This window comes from Populus alba, chromosome 13 (genome assembly GCF_005239225.2).
Source record: "Populus alba chromosome 13, ASM523922v2, whole genome shotgun sequence".
Lineage (NCBI taxonomy): Eukaryota > Viridiplantae > Streptophyta > Magnoliopsida > Malpighiales > Salicaceae > Populus > Populus alba.
The window spans coordinates 10,021,777-10,033,032 of NC_133296.1; the positions used below are offsets into that span (position 1 = coordinate 10,021,777).

Below are 11,256 nucleotides of genomic sequence, written 5' to 3' on the forward strand. Positions count from 1 at the left end.
TTAAATTGCAGTGGACATTCAATTTAAAGCTTCAAGTACGTTTTGTATCTCATTTGGACGCAATTTGTAATGGCGTGACCCATACAAGAATAAAAATAAAAATAAAATGAAATGCATGCTTGAAACATGAGCTTGAAATGCATGCCTGCAAAAGGAAAAAAGAAAAAAAGAAAAAAGAAAAGGTTTGTATTCTTGAAGACAGGAACAAGTTGAAATGCATAATTGCCTGCGACATGAGCTTGCTAAAACAATGAAAGACAAGCCAAGGGACAAGGAGCATGATTAAATGACTTTGAGCTGTACGAGGAAAGCTGCACAAAGATCCAAGAAGAGTAACTGAGGACCCTCGACTCTTTGTAGATCAACTAAGTATTTTTCCTCAGTTTTGTAAAGCTGTCAAAACAATGAATGCATCAGCCATATCAGAGCATGCCCTGATTTCACACCAGGCTTACCTTTCACCAGCTTTTCGACCCTTTTGCCTCCTGAATCTCTCCTCGTTCATATGCATTTAAAAGCAAAAACAAACATGATGAGTGCATTACCTGCACTTCAAACTTCACCACATTTGGCGGGTTCATGACTGCATCTTTCTCGACAATGGAGGGCTGCGCAAGTAAATCAGAATTATGAACAGGGTGGTCGTTCACTGCCATGGCTTTGCCTTTGTGAGGTTCAAGAGTGCCAGGAATCCACCTGCACTTCATCCTGTAATCGCCAATTTTCTTCCAACACACAGTCAGTTCTTGCAGAGCTCTGAGAACTACTACCATTATTTCATGAGGAGGAGCTCGATACTGACAAAGTGAAGGCATCGAATATAATCAGGTATAACTGTAAAATGAATATAGCCATTGTTTCATTATATATTCAATTTCTCATGTATCTAAGATGACAACCTAGGATCTCTACCCAAAGTTCCCCTGAGAACCAAACAACCTAAGCCAGCCCCAGGCAGTTCATGCCACACGCAAGCTCGAAATCGGCACTTGAATTTGTACACTCTAAAAGCGCAGGAACTAACCTGAATTCCAAGAGCCCATTTCCTATTACCCGGAAACTGTAAAGCCAATCCTTGATTAGTAATATGTCCTGGAAGTAAGTGCCCTGTTGATGAAGAAGGTTCATCTGGATGCATTGAACTGAGACTACTTTCCTAGCAAAGAAGAAAAAAAAGTTGAGACTTGAGAGCAATGCAAATCAAATGGAAAGTATACTAACAGAATATATAACATTAATCATCATTCAATGAAAATGCTAAAAATAGAAGTGGTAAAAATATATATCCCACCTAGTGCAGGGCAGAGGGAGATTAATCCTCTGACTTTAGATAAATCATATTCCTCAGTTTTAGTTATCGCATGCCCAGGGACAGATCCTCAAGACATGCCAAGCCCTTTCAGAAACTACTATCCACTTGAAATAACTCTTTACCAACATAAATTAAAATGTCGACAACATTTTCCCCCCTGTAAAGTAAACATGGGAAAGATAAACACACCGTAGTCTCTTGGATCTCAGCTCCAAAATAACCATTAGAATCACGGAGTTGATGGTCCAATAACAAATGGTATGCAACGGTTGCCTGAAAAAAATTGTAGAGTAATCCTATATAGCAAACTTCGATTATTGTATGCAAAGAGTTTTTAAAACACTAAATGAAAAGTTTCAAATTTTCCAAACCTCATTTTGCATCCTGCATATAATGGATTCGATTAGTTGTTTGCCATCAAATCCCAGCTTGACCACTTCCTGAAAAATCTCTACATCAATCTGCAGGAATGACAGTTAATAGTTTGAATAAATTGGATCGATGACTTGGAAGGGAGGGGATTGAATTGTCCCTCCTTGTGAAGAAAAGACTATTAAACATGCTTATAGGGTTCATTTCTCTCCCTTTTCTTCAAAACCTTTTTCTCCAAACATTGTGTGAGGTATTAGGCACAGTACTGCTAGTCCTAAGAGCTTCACCTAGACACTAAAAGGATCCATTTGGATCCAGAATATCAGTATAGCCTCTCCAGAGAACAGCAAGGATCTACCTGTTATACCATACTTGTAACTAATGTAGCATCATGTCAAAACAAACCAGTATGGACAATAAAATCCATGCTATTTACCTTTTTAACATACTAAAATCCTCGAGTCAGCTAAGCCTCATGCTACCTTCCATTAATGACATATACTTCTCGTAACTAGATCATTCTTTATCACTCAATCCAAGACATTTCAGGTGTTACACGATAAATTAGATTTGACCACTCTTCCTCACCATTATTGAATCCTCCGGTTGATGCTAAATAAAAGCTATGTACAAGGACTTAGAAGAAACAAATCCATACAGTCACTATTAATTCATAACTCAAATCTTCGGTAGGAAAACCTTTTTAGCATGTTGCATAGTATCTGGCAGGGGAACAGCCAAACAACGTGGAAGGTGAGCTTGGAACCACGGATGCTGACGAATTTCAGGCATCCTCATTCTTCTCGTTGGATCAACCACAAGAATCTTTGAGATCATATCTGTTGCACCAGGTGACAGATATCGGGGAATAGAATATATGCCACCCTAAAGAGAACACGATGTATGCTGAGGATGCTATAGAATTAATCTTCATATAATAATGACATACAATAGTTGAAGGTAGAATATCAGTAACTAAACGCTTATTAACAAAGAAAATAAATGGACAATAACTCAGAAAGCATATATAACAGACTGATAATTAAATTCATGGTCTGGAAATTACTCCTTGATCGTGAAGGAAGTGTAAAATCAAAGGAAATAATAAATATAAGGATAAAACAACAATAGTTTTGTAGTACAGAAGATTGTTGGGAAATAAAGAGGTAGTGTTTTATACTGTGAATGTGGTGGAAAATGGAATAGCAGAATACAGAAGAATCAACTACAACAATCATATGAGACAGGAATAGGTAGTAAAAAAAGATGGTCATTTCAGGGCAACAAAAACAGAGAAACCCAAAATGACTCGAGTCAGCGAAGATGTGAAGGGAAGTTAAACGTAGTCTTCAATCACAACAAAAGGTTTCTGACAACAGAATATAACAGTAAACCCTAAGCAGTCAGCAGAAAGCAAAGTTTCTAATGATGCATACATAACTGGTTCTTGAAGCTAAGCTTGAAAATAAAATGGCCAGCCCAAAAATTATATAACTGAGTTGAACTATTTGCTGAAGACTTTAAGCTGATTTACACAATCCACAGATAGAAAAGAAAATGTAAAGTACCTTTATTTTCTTGAGGAGATTGGGAATGCTTTCATCATCAAATGGTAGGGAACCACAAAGAAGAGCATACAATATAACACCACAGCTCCATATATCCACTTGAGGCCCATCATACAATTCCCTAGCTAGGACCTATTAAAAGAACAGATAACATTACCTATGAATAAAAATCACTACATGAGACAAATGTATAGACCAAACGAGGTACAGAAGCCTCCACCTGATCCGTACCTCTGGGGCAGCATAGTTGTAACTTCCACAATTTGTCTTTAGAAAATGACCATCTTGCATTATATTGCTCAAACCAAAATCAGCAATCTTCACATTGTGCTTACAATCTAACAGCAAATTCTCGGGCTTAAGGTCTCTATGAACAACCATATTCCTGTGGCAAAATTCGAGACCAGAAATTGTCTGCAAGCAGAGAGAAGTTTGGCTCACTGAATCAAATTGGGAAATGAAGAGAAAATGCGGAAGAAATCTAATGCATAATATTAGTCAATCCTGCCTGCTGGAAAAAACTGCGTGCCTCATCTTCTTCTAACCTACCCTTCTCCAAAATATATTCAAAGAGTTCCCCACACTTGGCATACTCCATTACAACAAATATATCAGATGATGTTTCAATAACCTCATACAGTCGTATAATATGAGGATGCGTTAGCATTTTCAAGATTTTGATTTCTCTCCTCGCTGCAAAAGAAAAGGAGAAAACATAAGACAACTGAGGTAAAACTGAATAAACTCTGAACTGAAAAGAAAATCTAGAACAAAATCTTCCTTGAGTCCTCCCAGAGGAATATAATAAATGTCTAACATCTTGGCATAAAACTTTCATATTTCAAGTTCAGATGAATGACTTTCATTCAAATAGAATTATCCAATCACATAGATTCATTTTGATAGTGAAAGGCTGTGCACGGCCTATACCTTTTTCTTCCATCCCCTTTTTTTTCATCTCATGGCGATTAAGTATTTTGATGGCAACATGAAGACCTGTCAATTTATGCTCAGCAAGCTTCACCTCTCCAAAGGCGCCATATCCAAGAGTTTTACCAAGCTTGTAATTTGGTGAAAGCATCTCCACACGGCTGCGTTTTTTACGAGATGATCCTTCCATTTCTTGTTCCAGACCATGAAAAAAGCAAAAATTAGACCAACATGAAAGCGAATATACACACATGACAAAGATTCCTATACCTACACAATGATAGCTGTCTGGGCTCCTTTATGACAAATCTTTCTTTCAAATACGTTCTCTTCAGGACAATTTGTAATACTAATGAATCAAAGTTTCAGCAGTAGCTTCCAGCTAAATAAGTTGAAAGGGTTACTTATAGTTCTTATGAGATATAGATGCAAGAACAAAATCCTATTCAAACCCCGGATGGAAAGGATTAAATGTGGGAGAAAATTATCCTTATAGTGTAATCCAACCATTAATGATAATCAACTAGAATTCGAGGTCCAATTAGAAGGCTTCTAATCAACTCCTCCTTCTCTTCCTTCTATATAGCCAGAGGCCAGGAGAAGGTGCATCAAATAATTGACGGCACACTCAAAAGCAGGCATGTCTGGACACCATCCAATACAAAAGAAACATTTTTCACTCTTGTTTTTTTTTTTTTTGGTGTGTGTGTGTGTGTGTTTAGAATGTTTTAGCAGATAAGCAGAGATGATTATTATGAACAGCAAACGTGATTTCATTAAAACAGTAGAAGTGGAGAGTTTGATGGCTTATAGATATCAGTTGAGTAAACAAACCATCCTCCATGGCTACTGGAAAGAAAGAAAAAAGAAATCATCAATTTAGTTAATCCCGCTCCTACATGACTAAACAAACCAAAACTGGCCTTAGCTTTAAAGCATTTGATCAGTTGTTAACGAAAAACCAGGACATAAAAGAAGAACCCGGCATCTCTCGACGTCATAAAATAAACTGAAATGCTAAAATCAAACAAACATTTTGAACTAATCTTACCTACCGAATCACTGTTACTATGAGCTGGAAAATATGGCATCAAACAAACGAAATGGAGCTCAAAAGAGAGTTTATACACAGATAAAGAAATCAGAAATTGAAAATTACAAGGAGAATCTTTTGATTATGATTAACGGGAGTACCTTGATTTCTTGTTGTCAAAACCCAAGAGCGTAAAGGGTCTCTCGCCAAGGAGAAAGAAGGCAGATTAGTGGAAAACTAGGGACTGATGTTGACAAGAGAAGAGGTCCATAGAGATACTGCCATGAAGGGGACTAAAACATGGATGGGCGCTTACATGCAAAGTCCTTATTGAAAGTACAGCTTTGAAATGAATTTTTTACATGGCTATTCTGGATGAGTTGACATTTTGTAAAGTAGTTACAAAAGACTTGAGCCTTTGTAGTACAAAGGACAAAAAAAAACCGACAAGTCGAGGGCAGAAAGGTTGAAGATTAAGAATATTATAGTAAGCTTGTGGCGGGACTCAGGAGGTGTTCCAAGGGTCATAGCAAATAGTAATATCTGGAGAAATTGGACGGGAAAAAAGGGATCAAGGTTGGTAACAGCAGGGTTTGGGGAAGCTATCTGAAGAAATTGAGGGGACAACACACAAAGAGTTTCTCACTTCACACATGGTAAACATATGATAAGATCTGTAAGTTTTATATATACAATGATGATGTTTATTTTATTTATGTAAATATATTTAATTTATTAATAAAAATTATCCATCAAGTATATAATTAATCAAAATGTTTTATAAAAACATTTATAAAATTATTATAATTATAGAATTTATATTACATCAAAATATTCTTTCTAAAATATTCATTGTTAATTTTCTATTAAGACTATGTATCTCAGTTTATGAGAAGAATTATTTAATTTCATAAAAAAAAAATTAAATAATTGTTCTTATACATTGAGGTATACAATCTTAATAGAGAATTAACCAGAAATATTTTGAAAATAATACTATGATGAAATAGAAGTGTTAGAGATGATATGTTCACCGAATTAACTCGGATGAGAATTTTATATAGAGAGATCACCCATGTTTAGAAAAAAGACTCACATGACAATTGTATAAGTGATCTTTAGACTTGAAATTACTAAGTTAACTTATATATAAAGTGTTATATTTTGATCTTACTACATATTATCATAATCAAGGGTAACAAATAAGCAAACATTGAGTATAATACGAACTATATAAAGATTTTTAAGTAATAAAAAAAAAATTCATTATTTTTTATGAATTACAAAAAATGTTTCATTTAATCTTTACTAATATTGATTGTAAATTTTCATTTAAATTGGAATGAGATTTATAAAGAGTTTTAAATTTTATTTAAAAAATCAATATTTTTAATATATAATATCATACATGATTTGACATAATATATATACTCTATCAAAATCATTAACCCATCGCCTGCCAAAGGAAGCAACTTCCTTGAAATCACCTGCAACGTCAGCAGACGCAACAAAATTACCAGGGCACGAGTTCCTCAACAAATTCTATTTCAGGAGTTATGATGGATATAAGCAAAAAATGGACACCAATCTTTGGCTATCAAGCTGACCAGCACATTGTGGAGCCATGGCACCAAGGATCAACATAGAAAACATCAGATGAGAACTGGAATATTGCTGTTCCATAATTTGATGAAGATAGGGGATGGATTGCGCAACTGATCAGTTCAGTCAAATGATAAAAAGTAAGGGCTTTTTTCTTTTTATTTCATTTCAAGCTTCAAGTAAAATTACAGAGAAAAAAAACGAAAAAATGAATTTTAAGTAGATGTCACAGAACAAGTATAAGGTAGAATTACAGAATGGATGTTGCATGACAAACTAGAAAACAGAGTCTCGTGTAACGTATTATGACTTTCTAGTCACTGTAACAAGCATCTAAATGTACATACTCTTCTATTTCATAGATCACGAATATGATATGATATAAATTATCTGAATTCTGAAGTGACAAGCCATGTCTTCGTGGCACATGGAAACCAGCAATGAAGACGAAATTAGTTGTGGTATCTATGATCCCCAAGATTCAGAAAGTGCCATGGGGGAAAAAGAATTTGACTAAGCTAACTTCTGCACAAAATTGTTCTTGTAATGAAATTATATTGCATGATCATCATTCATCAGGACAAAGTGCGCCATCTCAAACTTCCTCAACCTGCAACCAAAACATTTGCTTACAAATAACAATTCAAGGCCACTATTTAATTCCTAAAACTGAGAGCCAAAATAGACAAGAGAAAGTAAATTGGATGAATCATAAGAAACTTTATTGAACTGAATAGAGATTTTGAATGACCTGAGGGAGACTCATCAACTCAAGAACAGCTTTCTTCGGAGTCAATTCATTATCTATGATCCGAGCCACTGCTGTTAATACTGGCATCTTAACATTATATTTCTGGGCCAATGCAATCACTGCTCCAGCTGTTGACACACCTTCTGCCACCTAGACAACATGGTCATCTATTAGCAAAATTTACATTATCAACAGATAATAAGTACATAAAAGTATTTGCAAGCACCTGATTCATAGAACTCAGTATATCATCAAGCTTCTCCCCAGATCCAAGCCGTACTCCAACTGTTCTGTTTCTTGAGAGATTGACAAAGCAAGTAAGCATAATGTCTCCTGTTCCTGACAGACCAGTAATTGTTGAAGGTTTGGCACCCATCTTCAAGAATAAAAGTGGAGAGGAAATTGTGAGAATGAGAACAGGGGATACAACCCATATCTTCACCAACAACATATAATAGATCTAAAGTAATATGCATTCGAAAGAAATTAGTTTCCTAAGGAAGGAAAAAACAAGAATCCAGAATGTAAATTAACACTGTATAGCCAAAGCAAATGCACATTAGGCTGAATAAGAAATGTTATTCACTAATTTATTAATGCAAAACCTGTTTCCGGATCATCAAGGTAAACAAAACTTTTCCAGGATAGATCATTGTCCAGAATCCAGAGCTATTGAGTGAGCACACATGAAAATAATAGTTACTTTGTGCACATTAACTACAAGTGATATCTAAGATTTCAAATATAAACTGTGACTTTACAAAATGTCTTCCTAAGCAACCATTCTTTTCCTTTCCTTTCCTTTTTCTCTCCTTTCTTTTGGCCCAACATGTAGTAGAAGTCTTTGTTGCCTATTTATGGCCATAACTCCTTACCAATAACAGACATTGATAATACCAGAAAACTTTTGATTGCTCCATGACGGCACTATAGAAAAAACATAAAAGCTAATAGAGATGTTAATTTTCCCAAGAAATCCTGAGAACAAGATACAGGATAAAAAGAAAACAACTTACTACTCTACCCAGAAGGAACAAGAAACAGACTATATTAGAATCTGAACAAGAAAAGGCTCTTCAGATGTTACAGAACAAGTGAAACACCTTTGTAGCTAGCCATCGGATCTCTGAACAACCTTGTGCAACTAGAGCTGCCATAGAGTTATTGCCAAGATTCATTCCTTCAACAATTCCAGCGGCTATGGCAAGTACATTTTTTAGTGCCCCTGCAATTTCTACCCCTGTAACATCCCTGGAGTAATCAGAGGTTACAAACTGAACACGTACGAGTACACGCATTCTCTCAACTTTCAGAAATATAAACCAGTAAAACTTTCACCACAAATAGATGCGAGGCTTTCTTTAGACAATGAAACAGCTAATATGATGAATCACATAAAAATATTACACATGTCGTTGCTAGAAATAGACCAATTTGATGCATGGAGTCAACTAAAAAAATAATGGGGAAATGAGGAATTAACATTATTAAGCAATCTATGATATTTGTCCAAGTTCTATTTCATGCCTTGTCTCACCCAGCAGTTTATCCAATCAAGTCTTTCCATGGGCCAGATGCTGTTGAGTAGTTTTGAAGTGGGATTCAGAAGAAAGAGAAGCATGTAGGTTTATGCATATAAAAGTTGACTCCCTTTAATTTAATGAAATTAGTATACCTTGAAGTGCTGATTCTCAAGTGAGATGAAGCTAATAGCTGCTGAGTAGCATGTGCCAATTTCTTGTCCTTTGATGCCACCACCATTGCTGCAAATGCAAAAGGCAATAAAAGACCAAACAAATCAATACCATCTAAACATGATTAAAAGTAGAACACATGGTTTCTGCAAAGGTATCATTTAAAATACTCAAGTCACCTGTCGGTAACTTGTTCATCAATTCCAGAGCAAAAGAAGGCCCGGATAACAAAACAAAAGGTTGGTAAGGATTCCCCAATGCTTGGGGAATAATCTGAGACATCATCCTCAATGTATTAAGTTCTAAGCCTTTACTGAGGGATATGAAAGGCAAGCCAGGATCAACATATTCTGCAATGCCCTCAAGAAATGATGAACTAAACTGCATTAAGAGAGCCAAAAGTTATGAAGAATAAAATGCAATTTTAATTCTAATATCAACGCATCAAGAAAACACAGAGCAGTGCTATCAAAGAACCTGCACAGGCACAGCATGAAGGCAAAAGTCTGCATCAAGCAAAGCAGCTTTTGCATCGGTGGTGGCAATTACATTATCGGGCAGTTTATGTTCCGGGAAGTACTTGCTAATTGCAGGAGAATGCAAAAAAAATACATTACAACAAAAATTTAAAAAACACATAACATTCTAGAAATGAAAGTAAAAATGGAAGCATACAAGACCAAGTCCTACCAATTACAGTGATTTTCATTTATAGACTGACAGAGTAAAGGGTCACGCAGAAGCATTTGAACTTCCAAACTAGACTTTCTGTAAGCAACATGGGCAGCCATTGCTGTACCAAAAGATCCTCCACCAAGCACCACCACCTATAAAAACACGATCAATATGAACATAGAGCCAAAAAATTCTCAAATGGGGCAATTATCCAAGTAATCTTGATTCTTGAAGCTTGCTAGCAGGAGTACAAACTTTGCTACCATGTGAAGCAAAAGCAAACACACATGGACATAGGAGTACTATTCTAAATTTTAAATAAACATACTAAATGAATTCGAAACAGAACTAACAACACAACAAAAAGAGGAAGAGAGAACCTTGTTAGTGCGTTCAAGAAGGTCAGTCTTGTTGTTCTTGGAGCGCCAGGAGCGGGACCAGCGGACGAGCTTCTCCCAAGCAATTTGAACTACTTTGCGGCGATCCTGCTGGGACCCCTCATCAGGAGCATTGGTACTTGCTACAGCAGTGGAGTGGGGTTCCTTTTCTTTTTCTTCTTTTGAGATTGATGAAGAAGTAACAGTTGAAAGAAAGCAAGATGTGGTAGGGGGAGTGAATGCTAGTGGTGGTGGTGGTGGTGGTGTTTTGGAAGGGAAATTATGAAGTCTTAGAGAAGTTTTGGAGAGAAATTGGTGGTGGTTACAGTTCAAGAATGGAGGAGGAGGTAATTCAAGAAGAAGCGCCGCCATTGGTTACGAAAATGAACTTAAAAACAGGAATTAGAGAGAGTGACGGAGACAGGCTCAGACCTCCTGTCCTCTGTGTTTTACTTTGTTATGATTGATTTTATCCCTTCTGTTTTCTCTCTGGTGCTGCCAAATATTGCAAATTGCTAATTGCAAAGCGCGCGTGTTAATTCCAATTTTTATTTTTTATTTTTAAAAAAAAATGAACACTCTAAATTAAAAATAATTACAGAATAACAAGATTTAAAAAAATTTAATGAAATAGGTAACTTTAGAATTAGGAAGTATGACATTTCATGAATGTCATGATTTAATTGCAATATTGTGAAATTTAAAAATATTAGTAGAATAGCAAACTATTAATTGCAAAGCGTGCTTCCTAGTTCCAGTTTTCAAGTTGAGCCAAGTTAAATAGCACTAAGCCTTAGAATCACTATCTTTTCTACTACAAATTTGATAATTTCATCTTAATTTTGATAGATATCAACCAACTATTTGATAATATTATTATTAAACCTAATTTAATATATTAATCTTAAAAACTTTTTATCTGGCTATTTATTTAATCTAAAT

General features: G+C 35.6%; 2 protein-coding genes across 9 annotated transcripts; both read right to left on the reverse strand.

The window, feature by feature from the left end:
* Positions 1–171: 171 nt before the first annotated feature.
* LOC118034482 (SNF1-related protein kinase catalytic subunit alpha KIN10) lies at positions 172–5,879 on the reverse strand. Of its 4 annotated transcripts, none has more exons than XM_035039789.2 (11): positions 5,377–5,879; positions 4,183–4,374; positions 3,761–3,945; positions 3,484–3,666; positions 3,253–3,384; positions 2,384–2,569; positions 1,684–1,773; positions 1,502–1,585; positions 1,025–1,156; positions 546–797; positions 172–393 (listed from the first exon to the last, which is right to left on the reverse strand). In XM_035039789.2, the coding sequence occupies exons 2-11, from the start codon at positions 4,370–4,372 to the stop codon at positions 283–285; spliced, it is 1,545 nt and encodes a 514-aa protein (XP_034895680.1). In that variant the 5' UTR covers positions 4,373–4,374; positions 5,377–5,879; the 3' UTR covers positions 172–282. The 4 variants fall into 4 exon arrangements, with proteins under 4 accessions (XP_034895680.1, XP_073260004.1, XP_073260005.1 ...); XM_073403903.1 differs by lacking the exon at positions 5,377–5,879 and adding an exon at positions 5,234–5,325; XM_073403904.1 differs by lacking the exons at positions 172–393; positions 5,377–5,879 and adding an exon at positions 5,234–5,325 and having other exon boundaries at positions 630–834.
* A 1,135-nt stretch (positions 5,880–7,014) lies between these two features.
* LOC118034483 (glycerol-3-phosphate dehydrogenase [NAD(+)] 2, chloroplastic) lies at positions 7,015–10,795 on the reverse strand. 5 transcript variants are annotated; one of them, XR_004685036.2, is made up of 9 exons: positions 10,318–10,793; positions 9,953–10,089; positions 9,740–9,845; positions 9,442–9,643; positions 9,244–9,331; positions 8,672–8,819; positions 7,795–7,944; positions 7,569–7,711; positions 7,015–7,427 (listed from the first exon to the last, which is right to left on the reverse strand). XR_004685036.2 is itself a non-coding variant. In XM_035039791.2 (9 exons), the coding sequence occupies exons 1-9, from the start codon at positions 10,684–10,686 to the stop codon at positions 7,413–7,415; spliced, it is 1,365 nt and encodes a 454-aa protein (XP_034895682.1). In that variant the 5' UTR covers positions 10,687–10,792; the 3' UTR covers positions 7,015–7,412. The 5 variants fall into 5 exon arrangements, 3 of the variants coding, with proteins under 3 accessions (XP_034895682.1, XP_073259912.1, XP_073259911.1); XM_035039791.2 differs by having other exon boundaries at positions 7,569–7,718; positions 10,318–10,792; XM_073403811.1 differs by lacking the exon at positions 7,015–7,427 and adding an exon at positions 8,444–8,495 and having other exon boundaries at positions 7,579–7,711; positions 10,318–10,795.
* Positions 10,796–11,256: the final 461 nt, after the last annotated feature.

What these genes read in the sequence shown, in the direction of transcription:
- LOC118034482 (XM_073403903.1), bottom strand. Translation starts at nt 5,273, where the DNA reads ATGCCATATTTTCCAGCTCATAGTAACAGTGATTCGGTAG. An exon ending in ACAACTATGCTGCCCCAGAG is followed by an intron (nt 3,385 to 3,483) that starts GTACGGATCAGG and finishes TTCTTTTAATAG; the next exon opens with GTCCTAGCTAGGGAATTGTA. An exon ending in TGGTGAAGTTTGAAGTGCAG is followed by an intron (nt 394 to 545) that starts GTAATGCACTCA and finishes TTGTTTTGACAG; the next exon opens with CTTTACAAAACTGAGGAAAA.
- LOC118034483 (XM_035039791.2), bottom strand. Translation starts at nt 10,686, where the DNA reads ATGGCGGCGCTTCTTCTTGAATTACCTCCTCCTCCATTCTTGAACTGT. An exon ending in AATGAAAATCACTGTAATTG is followed by an intron (nt 9,846 to 9,952) that starts GTAGGACTTGGT and finishes TCCTGCAATTAG; the next exon opens with CAAGTACTTCCCGGAACATA. An exon ending in TTCATGCTGTGCCTGTGCAG is followed by an intron (nt 9,644 to 9,739) that starts GTTCTTTGATAG and finishes CTCTTAATGCAG; the next exon opens with TTTAGTTCATCATTTCTTGA.